General features: G+C 42.5%; 1 protein-coding gene across 2 annotated transcripts; it reads left to right on the forward strand.

The window, feature by feature from the left end:
* The first annotated feature begins 46 nt into the window (after positions 1-46).
* DNAJA2 (DnaJ heat shock protein family (Hsp40) member A2) lies at positions 47-15,376 on the forward strand. 2 transcript variants are annotated; one of them, XR_012717240.1, is made up of 10 exons: positions 47-224; positions 5,402-5,461; positions 8,331-8,551; positions 8,641-8,721; positions 10,752-10,885; positions 11,288-11,484; positions 11,705-11,849; positions 11,941-12,068; positions 12,714-13,245; positions 13,276-15,376. XR_012717240.1 is itself a non-coding variant. In XM_075282061.1 (9 exons), the coding sequence occupies exons 1-9, from the start codon at positions 147-149 to the stop codon at positions 12,900-12,902; spliced, it is 1,233 nt and encodes a 410-aa protein (XP_075138162.1). In that variant the 5' UTR covers positions 47-146; the 3' UTR covers positions 12,903-15,376. The 2 variants fall into 2 exon arrangements, 1 of the variants encoding a protein (XP_075138162.1); XM_075282061.1 differs by having other exon boundaries at positions 12,714-15,376.
* Positions 15,377-18,769: the final 3,393 nt, after the last annotated feature.

Here is an 18,769-nt window from a genome sequence, read left to right on the forward strand (position 1 = left end):
CAGGCAAGGGGTGGGCGGTGCTTGAGTGACGTCAACGCCTCACGTGGTGTCGTGACGTCGTGTTCCTCGTTTCCGGCCTCTTTCTGCCCTCGTTCCCCTGGTCTGTCTTCACCCGTCCCCGCAGCAGCTTCCCCAGATACCTGGCCATGTCTAACGTCGCCGACACTAAGCTGTATGACCTGCTCGGGGTTCAGCCCGGCGCCAGCGAAAATGAACTGAAGAAGGTGAGTGAGGGGTCGCCTAGGAAGACGAGGCCTAAATACCGGCCCCGGGGTGAAACAAGGGGGGGTGGCGCGGGGGTATCGGTATAGGCCTGTAGGAAGCAGCCGGAGTTGTGGCGAGGGTATATAAGCCGGCGGAGGGGATGGACGATGGCGGAGGTCATCCACAGGCCGCAGCTCCTCCTCTGTTGTTTAGGCTGATACTATTACTCAGCTGCTTCTGGCCTGTGCCCCGGGTAATGCACACATACGGCCATATTGTACCGGCGTCTGAGCTCCCTGCTCGTCCCCTCCATACTCTGCTCCCGCACCCCCAACTCTGTGAGAACTTCATCAACCCCAGGTCTTCAATGGAACTTATTACTGTTCCTTAAAACCTCCCTACATATTGTCTCAGACTGTACCCACTAAGCACATTCAGGTTTCCATATCTCTGAGTGTACCTCTAAATCTTTACCGCCCTTACATTGCATCCTAAGGCACATTTATTCCCCAAACATGGCGTCTACTGTACCCCAAATCTGAACTGACACCCTTTAATTCATGAGGGCTTCGCATATCTTTGTAGTATTACACTAAACTAATATGACCTATCAAATTTGACCTAATGTCACTAAATTGTACCCCAAATGGAAACCAATCTCGAAGTGTCTCCTTGCCCCACATAGTGCACCAAGTTATCAGTGTTCACACAGGCGGTTTATGTTAATTTCTGCGCAAGTGAATCTCTTGTGTCTGACCTTTGCTCTTTAACCCCCCCAAAACCTCATCATCTCCTTTACAGGCCCCCTGGCTCTAACTGGATCCACTTGTCAACAGATATTCTCTTTTACTGCTTCCTCTATACCATGTTGTATTATGTTACTAGATCTTGTCCAGAATTGCAGATCCTATCTTATGAGATGCAAACTGTTCCATTAGGGGGCCATATAGCTACTATATAGCCCCTACCCCATTCCAAACCAGAGTTGGTTATATTTGTGGAGTGTTGCAGTGATAAGGTGATTAGTCTATCACAGGGGGCAGCAAGCTTCACCACTCCAGCTGCTGTGAAACTACAACTCCCAACATACTTCGCTCACTTTCATGGGAGGTCCAAGAACAGCAAAACAAGTATTCATGCTGGGAGTTGTAGTTTTACAACAACTGGGGTGCCGAAGATGCCTACCCCTGATCTATCAGATCGATGGATATAGCAACCTCCTTCCTTAATTCATAGAGCAGGAGTGCTTAATATTGGGCAGCCCCCCGCCTAGGGCTTGGTGTATAATGAGGAACTGTACTGTGTAAATAAGTTCCCGAAACAGGTGACTTATTGGAGATAATGCCTTAGGCCTGGTTCACATCTGCGTCGGTCATTCCGTTCCCCTCATGAAAAATGCAGAGAGAAAAGTCCTGCAAGCAGCACTTTTCTCTCCATCTTTTAAGTGCAGGAACCACACGGACCCCATTATAGTTTATTAAGGTTACCACTTTTTTATTTTTGCGGATTGGGTTTCCGTTCGTGGGGGCGGATTCCCCAAATGGAAGCCCATGCGCAGGTGTGAACTGGGCCTTACAGTCTGATGACTTTGCTAGCGCTTATGGAGCCAGTTGCTCCCCTTCACTGGAATGGACAGTACTGGCATCAGCTGCTACACTTTTGACCCACCATAACTTGGTGGATGTTTAGCAAGATCCAAACATTAAAAAAAAAAGTTTTTCTTCATTAAAGTTTACAAAGGTAAACTGTTTAAGTGACAATGGTGGCGTTCTTAGAAGCATGATAAAAATATTGTTCCTTGTTTCTGACGCTGGATGCTGTAACTTTCTCATCACTCACCTGGGAATAAGACAATGATGTCACAGCAGGAAGGAAAACCCATGATGTCAGTGTTGGCTGCGAGCTCTGCAGGGGATTTAGTTGCATCTGTCGTATCCTAATTATACTCCACTTGTGCCTTTGGCATTAACATTTTGTGTCTGGGCTTCACAGTGACTGTCCTTATTCTCTTCAATATTGCATTTTGTGCTTATAATATTGGAATAATTTATTCCAAATAGTTGACAACTAACCATAGAACAATGGCTCCAAATAACATTGGCACAGTGCAAAAATATTTATATTTTAACATGTTATACACAAGTAAGACAAAAGATGATAAATGTGAAGGACTATGGCTGAATGAACAAACTATGATGACTTGTGAGGATTGGTCATCTTCAGGCATCTGATGAAACCTGTTTGTTGTATGTGGGAACATTGTGATGATATTTATATTCATTATCATATTGTACATGTAGGACTTTTGAGTCACACAGCAAGTACACTGGAATCGGCTGTATGACATTGCTAAGGCTGTGTTCACATCTGCGTTTGCCTCTCTGCTCTAAATCAGTTTTTGAAACAGTCTCAAAATCCTCAAAAACTGATTTCAGAGGGTTCATTTTAAAAACCATTGATTTCTATGGGTTGTAAAAACCATCCGCTGTTGCGTATTTGTGCCATTTCCATCTAGTATCCGCACTTTTGAACGGAGAAAGTCGGACTTGTAGTACAAAAAAAAAAATGATTCCGGACAGACTGCAACCCATTTTTTAAATAATTTCTTTAAATAAACATTGAGGTCTATGGAAAATGCGTTACAAATGGATTCGGGTATCCGTTGTGTAACAGTTTGGAATCATATTTGTACCAAACCGTTTTTGTCTTAAAATGGTTTACAAGCGGACGGATACCAGACGCAGATGTGAACCTAGCATAAGTCTGCAGCCAAGCTCCATGTTGTCCCCTTCAGGTGATGCTATGGTAGGTCTAGGATATCGCTAGGCGTGCCATCAGGAGCATTGACTGTAAATTGCAGTGTAACTAATGCCAACAGCACCTTACCTAAGGATATCAGATCAGATGCCTGGCACTCCTACATTGAGCAGGAAGGAGACCTCTCTGTATAGTGACCGCACCAGGTTACTGCAGCTTAATTCCCAATCAATTGTATGGGATCTGATTTGCAGTACGGTAATCTGTAATAGCCACTGCTGTGAACAAACCTATCTTTCTGCTTCATTCTGTGTATCAGCTGCTGGAATCCTGTGATGGACAGGGAGGAGTGCTGGGTGTTTGGCCCCACACACCTGACCTATCCTTATTTTGCCTGGAAAACCCTTTTCAGTTAGTGCATCAATAAGATGAGCTGCCAGTTATAACCACAATTATATAATTCCCATGTAATGGTGAGCACTGAGCAGCAAAGTGTGGATTATGGTCCAATGAGCTTGACAAATGCTTCCCAGCCATTCTGTAATGCAAATAATCCATCAGGTGATCTGGGAGGTATTTTTGCCCAGTGCTAGAGGCCCTACGATTATGTAGTGTAACCTGTGGTAGTTAGAGCTAGAGTTTTATTATAACAGGTTCTGCCTGTACCACAAGCTGATAAAAAACTGAATGTGTCACCCACACACTGACCTATTCATATTTGGACCAGGCAGTTACTCTAGAGTAGTGTTTCTTAAACTTTTCAAACCAAGTACCCCCTTGTGAAAAAAAAAAAGGTACAGTTGAGTACCCTTAGAAGAAATTTTTGTGTCTGTCTTGTGGTAGATCCTGCTCCAATCTCAAGTGAGAAACAACTGGCATGCCAAGCAAATCCTTTTACTTGTGGGGGCACCAGCGGCAAACACTTACTACAAGTTCTGAGGGTCTTCTAGCTTTCAACCAGCTTTTCATTCATCAGATCACAGACCGATATGTGAATGGAGTCATGTTGCAATTTTAGTCACAAAGTAATCCAGCAGCGGGCAATGCTTATGCAATTAGAAATTACAGTCGCAACACCCTCAGGGTTGCGATAAAGCTCCATCCACTTACATCGGTGAAGGAGACAGTGGGCAACACAGAAGTCTTTGGCTCTGTGATAAGAAGCTACCCCTAAGTCACAGTGTAGTCCTAGACATCCATTAGGGAATCTGGAAGATAGGGAGTTGAATTTTAGTATTCACTATATTCATATGAGCCTGACCATTGCCAGCATTTTGCATGCAGACATAACCTGTATAAATATACAACTCACCTTATATACATTACTGTATATTCCATGTTACATTCCAGAGCTGCGCTCACTATTCTGCAGGTGGAGCCACTGTGCACATACATATTATCTCTTACTGATCCTGTATTATATCATCTTCTCACTATTCTGCTGGTGAAATCGCTCTGTACTTACTTTGCATTATATTACTTATCCTGTGCAGATCTTGAGTTACATAATGTGTTATACTGCAGAGTTGTATTCACTGTTTTGCTGGTGGAGTTACTCAGGACATCCATTGCTAAGTTAAAGGGATATTCCCTTGAACATAACCATTGTTACATTTGTAGATAATTAAAAGTTAAATACTTTTGCAAATATTAGCAATTAAACATTTTGCAGAATTTGAAAGATTTTCTCTATAAATTTTTTTTGTGACAAGTTGTTGTCTTGATCGGTTTCCAGTGGATACGACCATGAATGTAGGACCTTTCTAAGGTCAGGAAGACCGCTATGATTTTCTTATTGTGGCCAGGATATCTTCTGATACATGTAGTCTCTATACCTGATAACCCAGATACAATAAGAAAATCATGGCTGGGTCCCAGATCATAGAAAGTTTCTGCATTGTTATATCCATTGACAACTGATCAAGACAATAGACCAGGGGTCCTCAAACTGCGGCCCGAGGGCCACATGCGGCCCGCCAAGCACTTCTGTCTAGCCCCGCCGACAATGCCGGCAGGCGTGCATTTATAATGAAGCTCCTGGGGAGCTCGGGCCAGGCCATGGAGCGCACTTCACTTTACCTATTGGAGGGCACTGCTCCCGATGTCTGTGCGACCTGCACTGCCTCCAGCCCACTGTTTTAAAAGTTTGAGGACCCCTGCAATAGACAGTCACCACTAAGGTAGTTAGAGCAAATCTTGACAACTTTGCAGAATTTGTAATTACTTATTTGTATAAATATTTAACTTTTAAGTATCTACAAATATAAATAAGGATGCTCATGGGAATACCCCTTTAAGGTGCCATGCCTGTGTATGTCATCAAAGTATCAGGTGTTTACCCAGAATATCTCCACATGGGAGTAAATTATTTCAATAGATCATTGTAGCTCTGTATATATTGTACAGTAACCCATATTTCTCTAATCTTCCTCATAAACAGGCATACCGCAAGTTGGCCAAGGAATATCACCCAGACAAGAACCCAAATGCTGGAGACAAGGTAACTGCACTGGGGTCCATTGGTATCTATCGGAGAGGTTTCCTGAATCACGATAAGCAGCGTATACTTGTCGGTTGCTCAGAGGGCATCTATTGTGCTCTCTGTAACAAAAGCATCATGTACTGTATAGTCCGCTGCTGATCTCATAAGAGATCAGTGGGGATATCACTGTTTCTCAACATAAGCAGGCCGCAGCTTTGGTGCATGTATAAAAAATGTTCACCCGTCTTCATTCTTTTCCCAAGCACCACCAGTTCAGTATCTTTAGAGTTTTCACTTCTTGTAATGAGCCATGCACTTAAAGGGGTTTTCCCATCTCAAGGATCCTACCTATACTGCTAGCTTATGTGGATTTAAGACTTTTCCTAAATACATTGCTTAAGCAAAACTGCTTTGTTTGGCTATTATCTGAGATTATTCATTTCATTGTTTACACTGCGTTTTCATAACCACGGGACCTGGGGATGATCTTATCTCTCCACCCAGGACAAGTGACATAGTTCCCTGTTCTCAGATAGGGGAGAGGGAGCTGAGTGCTCGGGAGCAGCTTGGATTTCTGAGCTGTTTATCTCCCAGTTTGCTAATTGAATTTTGCTGATAAGGGCTGAGACAGGGAGTCTGTTACCTGTATATGTAAGCACAGACCTAAAACTGAGTTTATTGCAAGCTGACACTTGGTCCTGTAGCATGTAAGTTTGGGATCCTCATCACCTATCAAATCCAGCTCTGCTGCATCAGCTTCATATTGTGCACTTTCCAGTGATACTGTGCTAATTTATTTACAACCATCCTTCATTACTGACTGCAAACATGTACTGCTATGAAGAGAGCTAGCAGAGCTGTCTTGGTCTGTGAGACAGCAAGTGAAACCTCGCCCACCAATTTACTGAGAAAACCAGGAAGTGAACAGAGCACACAGCCTGCAAGATGGTGAACAGGCGAGTTGGGAATACCCCTTTAAAGTGGTTATCCGGCTTTTACAGTCAATGATGATCTTGCCATTCCTACCAATTATTTGCTTGAAGGGACTGTGGTGTTTGCACAGGTGCTGTGGTCTCTTTAGCATTGGTTGAGACAGTGGTTCTTATTGCACTGTGCTTTTATGAATGTTTGCCAGCTTAGTAATACCAAGTGGACATCCCCTTCAAGAATACATGTCTTCTCATCACTACAGGCTAAAAATAGCTTTTGCAAACCTACAACAACATAGTTCAACACTGTACAAATGAGTGGATATACAGAATCTTACAATTCTAATAAAGAAACAATAAAATTTCACATCTGCTAATACACTCACCGGCAACTTTATTAGGTACACCATGCTAGTAACGGGTTGGACCCCCTTTTGCCTTCAGAACTGCCTCAATTCTTCGTGGCATAGATTCAACAAGGTGCTGGAAGCATTCCTCAGAGATTTTGGTCCATATTGACATGATGGCATCACACAGTTGCCGCAGATTTGTCGGCTGCACATCCATGATGCGAATCTCCCGTTCCACCACATCCCAAAGATGCTCTATTGGATTGAGATCTGGTGACTGTGGAGGCCATTGGAGTACAGTGAACTCATTGTCATGTTCAAGAAACCAGTCTGAGATGATTCCAGCTTTATGACATGGCGCATTATCCTGCTGAAAGTAGCCATCAGATGTTGGGTACATTGTGGTCATAAAGGGTTGGACATGGTCAGCAACAATACTCAGGTAGGCTTTGGCGTTGCAACGATGCTCAATTGGTACCAAGGGGCCCAAAGAGTGCCAAGAAAATATTCCCCACACCATGACACCACCACCACCAGCCTGAACCGTTGATACAAGGCAGGATGGATCCATGCTTTCATGTTGTTGACGCCAAATTCTGACCCTACCATCCGAATGTCGCAGCAGAAATCGAGGCTCATCAGACCAGGCAACGTTTTTCCAATCTTCAATTGTCCAATTTCGATGAGCTTGTGCAAATTGTAGCCTCAGTTTCCTGTTCTTAGCTGAAAGGAGTGGCACCCGGTGTGGTCTTCTGCTGCTGTAGCCCATCTGCCTCAAAGTTCGACGTACTGTGCGTTCAGAGATGCTCTTCTGGCTACCTTGGTTGTAACCGGTGGCTATTTGAGTCACTGTTGCCTTTCTATCAGCTCGAACCAGTCTGGCCATTCTCCTCTGACCTCTGGCATCAACAACGCATTTCCGCCCACATAACTGCCGCTCACTGGATGTTTTTTCTTTTTCGGACCATTCTCTGTAAACCCTAGAGATGGTTGTGCGTGAAAATCCCAGTAGATCAGCAGTTTCTGAAATACTCCGACCAGCCCTTCTGGCACCAACAACCATGCCACGTTCAAAGGCACTCAAATCACCTTTCTTCCCCATACTGATGCTCGGTTTGAACTGCAGGAGATTGTCTTGACCATGTCTACATGCCTAAATGCACTGAGTTGCCGCCATGTGATTGGCTGATTAGAAATTAAGTGTTAACGAGCAGTTGGACAGGTGTACCTAATAAAGTGGCCGGTGAGTGTAAATAATATTAAAAAGAGTGAAAGTGAAATGTTACTACACTACATGCAGTTACATTTGCTATCTACACTTAGACAGTGCTGAAAAATAATTTCATTGCTGTAATCCTGTATTAAATAAGACAAAAATGTCAACTGTATGTATACAAATGTACACATTAAGTATTGCTATAAATTCACATATGAGTAAATTCCAGAAAGACATACCATCAGCCAAAGTGTAGCAGTGATATTTGGTGAGAACATTAAGGAACGCCTAATTTATGTTTCACCCTGAAAGTCTCACAAAAATGTGTAAATGACTTTTGTCCTAGTTTTGGGTGATGAATCTTGACCTCATGCTGTTGCTTTGATTTACAGTTCAAGGAAATAAGCTTTGCCTATGAAGTCCTGTCTAACCCAGAGAAGAGGGAGTTGTATGACCGTTATGGAGAACAAGGCCTGCGAGAAGGGAGTGGAGGCAGTGGCATGGATGACATATTTTCACACATTTTCGGTGGTGGCCTGTTTGGGTTTATGGGTGGACAAAGCCGAAGTCGCAATGGTAGACGGAGAGGAGAGGACATGATGCACCCTTTAAAGTGAGTTTCACTCTGTATTTACATGCTATGGCTAGCCAAGTGAAGCCCCTTCCTCTTATATAACTGCTCTGTGCTCTTCTTCCTTGTAGAGTTTCATTAGAAGACTTATACAATGGAAAGACAACAAAACTTCAGCTAAGCAAGAATGTGCTGTGTAGTTCCTGCAATGGGTGAGTTTCTTCTTCCAATCTACTCCACGATTCAGCTTTTTCTTATAGCAGTGTTGCATGTAGAAAAGATTGTTGTAAGTAGACCATTTTTAAGAGTTTTGCTTGCTGTTAGCCAATGGGAACATCTGTATCTACAACTAGAGACAAAAACTTGTACAAAATTAATACTACTTACTGTTGCTTGTTTTTTTTTTCCTCCAATGTATCCAATATGAACCATCATTTGTGAGCTGAACACACCAGTAGTACAATTTTTTATTTATTTTTGTTTCAAACCGTGAATCTGTTGAGTGTTATAACCTAACAGAGAGTCCTACATGGATGCAGTCGTAGCACAATCCTTAGTGTAAGGCCACTAGCAGACCTTGTGCAAGGTCAGTGTATTATCAGAGTTTTTCCTGGATAGCATACTGACCCATTCATTTATATTGGCCCACACATGACCATGTATTACACGGAACAGTGTTTGGGACGATAGTCTGGGCTGCAAAAATCAGGACAGGTTCTATACCAGTCCAGTTTTGCAGCCATGCTTGTGCTGCTCCTATTCATTGAATGAATGGGCTGCGGAAGCACAGGAAAAGCACATGGATGACATCTGCGTGCCAACTGTGCTGTTTAATCCCTTCCCGCCGCGGACGTTTTTCGATTTTCTTCCAAACCTCATAACTTTTTTTATTTTTCCGTCTCAGAGCCATATGACGTCTTAATGTTTGTGGGACAAATTTTTCTTCATGATGCTAGCATTAATTCGTCTGTACAATGTACTGGGAAGTTGGGAAAAAATATTTGAAGAAAAAGTGCATTTATACGACATTCTTAAGGGGCTTAGTTTTTACGGCGTTCACTACGCAGCCAAAATGACGTCATCTATATTCTATGCTTCAGTACATTTCCGAGGATAACAAATTTATATGGTCTTATTTACATTTTAACTCCTTCACAAAAATCCACTACTGGAAAATTTCAAAAATTAAAATGGCCAGAATTTTTGGGTGCAGTTTTGGTTGTCTGTCTGCCCCTTCCATGAGCTTGAGGGCTGGCAGTGCTCCTATTAACCCCTTCCCGACGGAACAGGAGCACTGCAGATACCCTATATTCAGTAGACCGGGCACTTTCAGACACAGGGATACCTAATGTGAATGTGTTTCACAGTAATTCTTTTACTTTTATATGTATTGTAGGGAAAGCAGGGATTTTAGAATTTATTTATTTTTTTGTATTAGATTTGTTTAAAGCTGTCTTTTTTTTTACTATTTGATGGGAGATTCTATACATTACTATTGTGACTGGTCATAGACACCCCCCCCCCCCCAAAAAAAAAATAAATAAATAAAAATATAAATATAAATATATATATATATATATATATATATATATATATATATATATATATATATATATATATAATTTTTTTTTCTTTTTTTTTATTCTTGACTTGAGGGGGGCTTTTTCAGCACAAAAACTGTCCTGAAAGACTTGGCTTATACTCGAGTATATACGGTACTACAAATTGGGTAAAAAAGAATGTGTTTATGTAGATGGATATAATTATATTTTTCACTTTTTGTAAATAAAAAAAAATACCTTTAACAAAACTAAACCATAGAAATAAACATGGAGTATGTAAATGATTAACCCAATGTATCCAGGAAAAAAAAATTGAAAAGACATCAAATAGAGTTGGGTCAATTACACCACAAATCCTCAAAGTCTAGCCATTATTGTATCTCTCTATCTAATGTATGTATACATCCTTCTCCCCAAAGTTGAGTCACTGATGTTCTTGTTTAACACCTAAAAGTAAACGCCCTTCAACCTTGGAGGGTTGTCTTGGAGTGCAGGTTAAGACTACAGAATCTGGATGAGATATCCTATCCACTGCATACTCCTACTATGGTTGTGTTCCAATGAATGTCCTTATTGCCAAGCATCAAGCTATTCATTCTGACTTTAGTCTATACATTAGATGAAAGTGGATCAGTAACTTCTTTATCTGCATACTTTTAACACATCATTTCTTGCTTCAGACAAGGTGGTAAGACAGGAGCAGTTCAGAAATGTTCAGCTTGCAGAGGCCGAGGTGTACGTATAATGATCAGACAGCTGGCTCCCGGCATGGTACAGCAGATGCAGTCCGTCTGTTCCGACTGTAATGGGGAAGGTAAGAAAACTTTCTGCAGCCTGAGGTGAAAAGGGTTGAAGTCATTTCTGGGCCCTGGTGTCTGTGGGGAGCTCAATGATCTTTCTGCTACTAAAGACAGCAATAGTGGCACAGGAGATTTTTCACCTTATACTGCTGTGTAGGGAAATAGATATGAAAAGTGCGCCAAAAGGTAACTGATCCATTGTGAATTCTGGGGAGAATAATAGACACGTTGCATGACTCAAATTGTAAGTCTGCATGGGTTTTCATCGGTAGGTAAGCATTTACTTTTTAATCCAGCAGTGGACAGATGCATAAAAACTTGACTATAGCAACCAATATTTTCCCTGGTATTTTGTTGCCATCTATTTTTCTTTATGTAGATGATTTTCTTATATGATGTACATGGTTTGTTTTTAGGGGAAGTCATTAATGAAAAAGACCGCTGTAAAAAATGTGAAGGCAAAAAAGTTATCAAAGAAGTTAAAATTCTGGAGGTTCACGTAGATAAAGGCATGAAGCATGGGCAGAGAATCACATTTGCCGGAGAAGCAGATCAGGCCCCTGGAGTGGAGCCTGGGGATATTGTCTTGGTTCTGCAGGAGAAAGAACATGAGGTAAGATATTTCCTCAGCCTCACTGCCTGACTATTTCCTTTATCCATGCATGGTCTGTTCTCCTAGCCTTACTGCTGTCACATAAGTCACTTCTGAAACATTCTGGTCTCCTGGTTACCCTGCTACTTCCCTTACTGTATTTTCATTTTTTCCTTGTCCTATACATCCTTGTGCTGACTGTTGTAACCTGGAGATAAATCATGTATGTTGTTGTTTGCAGTCTTTTCAGAGGGATGGAAATGATCTGCACATGACACACAAGATTGGTCTCGTTGAGGCTTTGTGTGGTTTCCAGTTCACTTTTAAGCACCTTGATGCGCGCCAGATTGTTGTCAAATATCCACCAGGAAAAGTCATTGAGCCAGGTAATAACAGTGTCCTCCATGGTCAGATCGAGCATTGCTTACGCTTTTTGTATTTGATTTAGTGCTTAACGAGATGGTTTTCTTTGCCCAGGCTCTGTTCGTGTCGTTCGGGGTGAAGGCATGCCACAGTACCGCAATCCCTTTGAAAAAGGAGACCTTTTCATCAAGTTTGATGTCCAATTTCCAGAAAACAATTGGATCAACCCAGAAAAACTCACGGTAAGCTCAGCAACATGTTTGTGGGGGCACACTGTAGAGTGCATTGTACTGTCTGGGAGACCCTTCACTATTTGTATCACACAGTATCTGTTTTATAGTAGACATGGTATTAGTACAGGCTGTAATAACATTGCACGTTCACTATAAAGCAGATCCTGTGCAATGTAAACGGGGAGCATGAATTGTTCAAAAGTACCAAATGCAGAGACCTTTACCTTTCAGTACAAAGTTGTTTGTATTATTGAAAGCTCTTTAAAGTTCCATTTACATGACTGTAATTTGTGGGTCCGTAACTGTCCGAATTTGTGATCCGCAGAATATTAAGGTCAAATGGCTGTGTTGGCACTTTGCGATAATTTAGTGGGTTTTGGGTTGCAGTTTGGGCACTTGGTCTCTAAAAGGTTTGCCATCACTGGACAAAGCAATAGGAATTGTAAATGGGCAACAGCCTAGCGAGTACCAATCTTAGCATGCCACAGTTTGAGCATCAGGCGAATGTTTTACAACAGCTGGAAAACCAAAGGGTGGGGAACTGTTGTGTACTTTTGCCTTCCCTTATGGCTTCCTCTGCTCTGGTTGGCCCCATTATATTGCACTTGCACGCATTCAGAGTATGAAATCATAGAAATATCCATTTATCCACAGGAACTTGAAGATCTGCTTCCAGCCAGACCAGAAACCACCAATATTACTGGAGAAACAGAGGAAGTAGACCTTCAAGAATTTGACAGCACCCGTGGCTCAGCAGGAGGACAGAGACGCGAGGCATACAACGATAGTTCAGATGATGAGAGTAGCCACCATGGTCCTGGAGTGCAGTGTGCGCACCAGTAACCATTTCTATCCAGAATTGCACAACAAAAGGATTTTCTTTCAAATAATTATTTTTTTTGCCTGTTTTATTTTTGTTTTTTGGTTTCCGCAACCCAGCGAATCTCCCAAACAATTGTTCTGATATGACGGACATCTGTCGCTGTACGTGTAACTTTTAAATTGGTTCTATAGTATTTTCAGAGTGTATAATTTAAACCGTAAAACTAACCACAAGGCTTTACCTGCAGTTTTGACTGTTCTATAGCGAAAAAATAAAATCCTCCAAAAAAAACCCCCACAAAAGACGACGAGACATGAATCTGCCGCTCTTTGTACCGACCGCTTGATTTTTTTTTTTTTGTTTGTTTTTTTTTTGTTTTTTTATATATATCAGTCTGTGTAGATTTTACGTTTCCTCTCTTGCGTTCAGACCTGTAAATGTGTATGTTTTTGTTCTGGAGCTGTGTATTTGGCTGCACTTACATGACCTGCTACATATAGAATAAACAATTTCATGGTCTGTATCTCCGCTACTGCTAAACTGACTTCTCTCTACATTTGGCGGCAGCGTGACATGGTATAGGTGGCCTATTTGAATGGGGTATTGTAGTATAGCTATATGTTGGATGGTTGCAGTCTATAGGGTGCTCTGGAAGGTCATCAGTTTTTTTATATTTACAATAGCTTTCTGCTGTAGCTTTAGACTAAGGCCCCACTGGGCGGAAACACAGCAAAAAAAACGCTGTGTTTTCTGAAAAAAAACACACCTGTACATGCATTTTTCATCTCGTTTTTCAGTTTTGTGCTGCGGAAATTCATATGAGTTTTCTGTTGGGTTTTTGCTCAAGTTTCTCAGGCGCAATAAAGGTAATTGAAAGGCTGTGTTGAAAATCCTAAGGAATTATGGTCCTCTGCCCTTTCCTGGGCTGGAAACGCTGCGATTTGGCCGCGGCTGAAACGCTGTGTGAAAAATCGCGGCGTTTTACAGTACTTGCAAAGTGGATGGGATTCATGCGAATCCCATGCCCATTTTGCGGGAAAATATCACAGCGCAGACACAGCAGCATGTCAATTATGTCTATGGATATGCTGGCGGCTTTCTCATAGATATAATTGAAACAGTCTGCATTGGAAAACTCTGTGAACTTTCTGTTGAAAGCGCTGCGGGAAGAACCGCAATGCATTCACGCCACGGTTGTTCCCGCAGCGCTTTAACGTGGTGGTTCCGGCCCGTGGGGCCTTAGCCTCATCAAGCAAAACATTGTGTTTTTGTCTGCGGATTTTGATGCTTTTCCACGGTGTTTTTACAGAGTTTCTGCAACACATTTATCCTGCTGCGGTTTTCACACTCCATAGAAATCTATGGAGGGAAAAACTCGGCGTTTCTGCAACTATAATTGACATGCTGCATTTTTCAAAAACGCAGCTTTCCCGCAACGTTTTTTTCCCTCATTTTGGGGCTAGGATTAGACAAATTGCATACACTATGCTGGTACTGTAAATCATAGCGTTTTTTTCTGCTGCGTTTCTGCCCAGTGGGGCCTTAAAGAATATTATGCCCTCCCAAACAGAATTTCATGGCATATTTTTTAAATATGCCATAAACTTAAGGAATTGTCATCCATTGCAATTTTAAAATAAGAATGATTGCTTGTACAAGGAGCATGGGAATTTTCTGACGCATGTGTTACATGTAGATTTCACTCTATGCATTGCAAAAGGCTTTGGTTTAGTAAATCAGAATCTGGAGTGTGTGAACCCACCCTTTTAGTTCAAATATAGAAGAAATCCTCTGCTGTAGTATTAACCTTTTTTTACCTTGCTAAATGTGAAATCTGCAGCAATATTTCAGTAGTTTGGGTAGAGCTGCAAAGTCACATGTTGACTTTTATCACGCATCTAGTCATGTGAAAAAAAAATTCAATGTATCTCTTTGATGTTGCAAGCATTATGCTGCAGTGTGACATTTGCACAAAATTCAAACGTGGACCATAAGCCTCAAGTGTGTGACATGTGACGACTCCCATGCAACTTTAGTTGTTTCTTGGTTTTGGTGCTGGTCTTGGTTTTGTAAACTGGGTCTGGTCACTTACAATTTGGCAGCATATTTGGAGCTGTCATATCCACTGAGCAAGTTGTTAGCATAGAAGTTTGATCTTTCTTGGATTTTCATATTCATTTTGTTAATTGCCTTCAATGTGCTTAACCGTCCAGATCATTATAAAAATTCAATATCTTGCAACATTTTAATGTGACACATTGTGTCATAAATATTTTTGCAAAGAAATTCATTCCCTGCAGGACAGTGTGCATTCAGTGCTGCTGCAAGCCTGTTGTGATGATGGATGCTGTAGTGACAGAACAGTGGACTGACACTATTTGGATTATATCTTATACAGTAGGTTAGGTCTTACATCAGTCCCCAGTACAGAGTTTATGCGCTGCTCTTGCTGTTACCATGAACTGTTTCATAATATATAGATGATTCTAGCACAGACTTCTATTTGTGTATCTTTTTTTTTTTTTTTTTTCCCCAAAATAATCAAAAACAATACAAAGGAAAAATGGCAACAATAAGACAATACAATAAAGCTGTCCTTAATGTAAAACCTGGAGGGGGAAGGTAGGAAAGAGAGATCAGAGACCATGGAGAACACAGTATGTGTCCCATGGGCTCCAAATGGACTGGAAGGTCTCCATGGTGGTGTTCAGGGTAGCTGAGAGGACTCCTAACATCTTTAACATGAGCCACCAAAGCGGCGTCTTAGCTGCAGTGCAAATATACAAAAATAATTTAGAAGTCTTTTTACCTAGATGACTGGGGCCAGGTTGAGGAGATAGATTAGAGGAACACACTGGAGGAAGAGCATAGTGGTCATGGACTGGACTTCCAACCAAAAGAGATGAAAGTACAGCTCCACAAGATATGAAGCAATGTTCCCACATCCGAGAGGCATCTCTAGAAGGTGGAGGAAAATCGGGGTATAGTTCCAGTGCTTCACAATCAGAGAGTTTCATGGAAAGTTAATAAAGGCAGAAGATTTAGCAGCACAGGACCAAATAATCTGCCACTGAGCTGGTGAGATCTGCTTATGCAAGGCCTCGGTCCAACGAGCCATATACTGTACTTATGGGTTGGGGAGGATTGTTCCTCCGGAGAAGATAATAAATGTCTAAAATCGGAACCTTAGTGAAAGTGCCTGCACGACCAACCTCTCAAAAGTGCTAAAGATGGGAACCCGCGGAGCCCCAAACATGGTGGACAAAAAGTGAATTATCTGCTGACAGTGTAAGCATTCTGACCTAGGCACTGTGTATCTAAGCTGTAAACTCTGATTACCTTTTTTTAATATATATATATATATATATATATATAGCAGACTTTATTGGGGTGTGCATAATAAACAAAAATGAGCCACTTAATTCATGATCAATAACACTTCTATGAACAATACAAATTTTAATATGGTTGATATTTTCAAAAATGTTTAATTGTAGGTAAAGATGAACGAACAGTGAAATGTTCGAATTGAGTAGCCGCTCAATACTCGACTGTTCGATCGAACTGCATTATAGTCTATGGGGAAAAATACTCATTTAGGGGAAAACCAATGTTTGACTCAGGAGGGTCACCAAGTCCACTATCACACCTCAGCAAATGATGCCAACACCTCTGGAATGCAACTGGGACAGCAGGGGAAGCATGTCTGGGGGCATCTAACACACCAAAGTCACAGTTTTACCCCACCATCACAGCCCATCAACTACACACTTTCCACACTCAAACCCACTATGAAAGTGGAAAAATTCCTGGAAACCTTTTATCCTCCCCAATTGGATGGACAGAAACCCAAATTTTACTCTAATGAAACCTTAACAAGCACCCCTTTAAATCACGTTGCCCATGACAACCACAGATGGAATAGGCAATGGGAAATCCAACAGTACCCACCCTTAACTGTCATTGTGGATGTGTGTGTGTGTGATGTGGTAAGACCTTCCAAAATTAACTTTTCTGGCCCTTAACGTGAGCCGTTACAAATTAAGTTAGAGACCCATAAGCTGAGTTACCAGCAGAGATTGAGGCCCTTTAGGTGACTTCAGCCTCTTACCTGCAGAGTTTTAGGCCCTTTAACTTAGATGAGACTTGCACCAGCAGTATTTTTGGCCCTTGGAGTGAGTTGAGCCTCTAACCAGCAGAGTTTGGGGAAATCAGGGTGGATTGAGCCTAGAAGGATCAGAATTGTGCAACGCAGATGGAGGAATATGAGGAGGAATTGTAGAGGTTGAGCGCAGACATGACAATTCATGTTCGGGTGCTTGACACTGGTGGGCACGAAAAAGATGGGTCTAATCCAGTGGCTGTTCATTGTGATGAAAGTCAGCCGGTCGGCAACTCTCAGCTGACAGCCGGCTGCGCTTATCCGTGATGATACCACCGGCTGCGCTGAAAACCCTTTCAGATATCACACTGGCGGCAGGACAGGACAGCACCTCCATGGCGTATAGGGCAAGTTCAAGCCACAGGTACAACTTTGACACCCAATACGTGTAGGGTGCAGAGGGATCGGAGAGGACAGGGCTATGTTCGGACAGATATTCCTGCAACGTGTGCCTATACTTTTCCTGCCTGGTGACACTAGACCCCTCAGTGGTGGGAGTTTGGCGAGGGGGTGCCATTAACGTGTCCCAGAGCTTAGACAGTGTACCCCTTGTGGCTGTGGACCGGACGGCACTTGTTTGCCTCATGGAGGAACTGTCCTCTCTGCCGCCAACGAACGACACATGATGGAAACATCTCTATCATGTTCTGCACCAATTTCTTTTGGCAGTCATTAGTGCGATTGGCCCTCCCCTCTACCGGAATAAAAGACGAGATGTTATTTTATTACCGGGGGTCAAGGATTGCAAACATCCAGTATTGGTTGCTCTCCATTATTTTCACTACGTGCTTGTCACTTGAAAAGCACCCCAACATGAAGTCAGCCATGTGTGCCAGAGTATTACTTGGCATGACTTCGCTGCCCCCACGGGAAGGGTCACTCTCCATTTCCTCCTCTTCCTCCTCCCTTTTGCCCCATCCGCGCTGCAAGAATGGGACGCATTGAACTTCCCCAGTAGCCTCCTGTGTCACAATCATATCATCTGCCATGTCTTCATCCTCCTCCTCTGTCATTAAACGCTGTGAAGCGGACAGGTGTGTGGAACTACTCTCCTGCTGTGAAGGTTCTGCTGCTAGGGACAGGGAGAGAGACAGTTAAAGGACCAGAGAACAGCTCCTGGGAGCAGGGAAAGTTGGGATTACTCTGCTGGGAAGATTGGGCATTTTGGGAGGAAGGCTGACCAGAATGTTGTGTAGGAGGAGGAGTTGAGGTAGAGGCTGACTGGCTGATGGATAATGTGGTGGAAGCATTATCCGCCAGACATTGTAACACATGTTCCAGGTGCTCGGGCCTAGTTAGGTTTGTGCCCTGCACCCTACTTAATATGGCCAGCAAGCCAGGGACTGTGGAGAAGCGCAATGCTTGCTGCCCCTGAGGAGTAGGCATGGAATGCGTTGTGGCTTCACTGCGACCTTGCTCCCCAGCAGCATTCCCATGGCCTAGTCCACGTCCCTTACCGGTAGCCTTGCACATTTTTAGATAGTTTTGATGGTTTGGCGGGTACACACCGTGACAACCTGGATGAAGCGTCTATAGCCTGAGAATTAGAATGTATATCCCACTGATTTTTTTCTGGGTACACATCGAGACGACCTGGATGAAGCATATATAGCCTGATAATTAGAATGTATAGCCCACTGGTTTTTTGGGGGTACACACCGTGACAACCTGGATGAAGCGTATATAGCCTGAGAATTAGAATGAATAGCCCACTGCTTTTTGGGG

Source organism: Leptodactylus fuscus, chromosome 7 (genome assembly GCF_031893055.1).
Source record: "Leptodactylus fuscus isolate aLepFus1 chromosome 7, aLepFus1.hap2, whole genome shotgun sequence".
NCBI lineage: Eukaryota > Metazoa > Chordata > Amphibia > Anura > Leptodactylidae > Leptodactylus > Leptodactylus fuscus.

Coding starts and splice junctions, on each gene's coding strand:
- DNAJA2 (XM_075282061.1), top strand. CDS start 147: ATGTCTAACGTCGCCGACACTAAGCTGTATGACCTGCTCGGGGTTCAG. Junction 225..5,401: donor GCGAAAATGAACTGAAGAAG/GTGAGTGAGGGG, acceptor CCTCATAAACAG/GCATACCGCAAGTTGGCCAA. Junction 11,850..11,940: donor AGGAAAAGTCATTGAGCCAG/GTAATAACAGTG, acceptor TTCTTTGCCCAG/GCTCTGTTCGTGTCGTTCGG.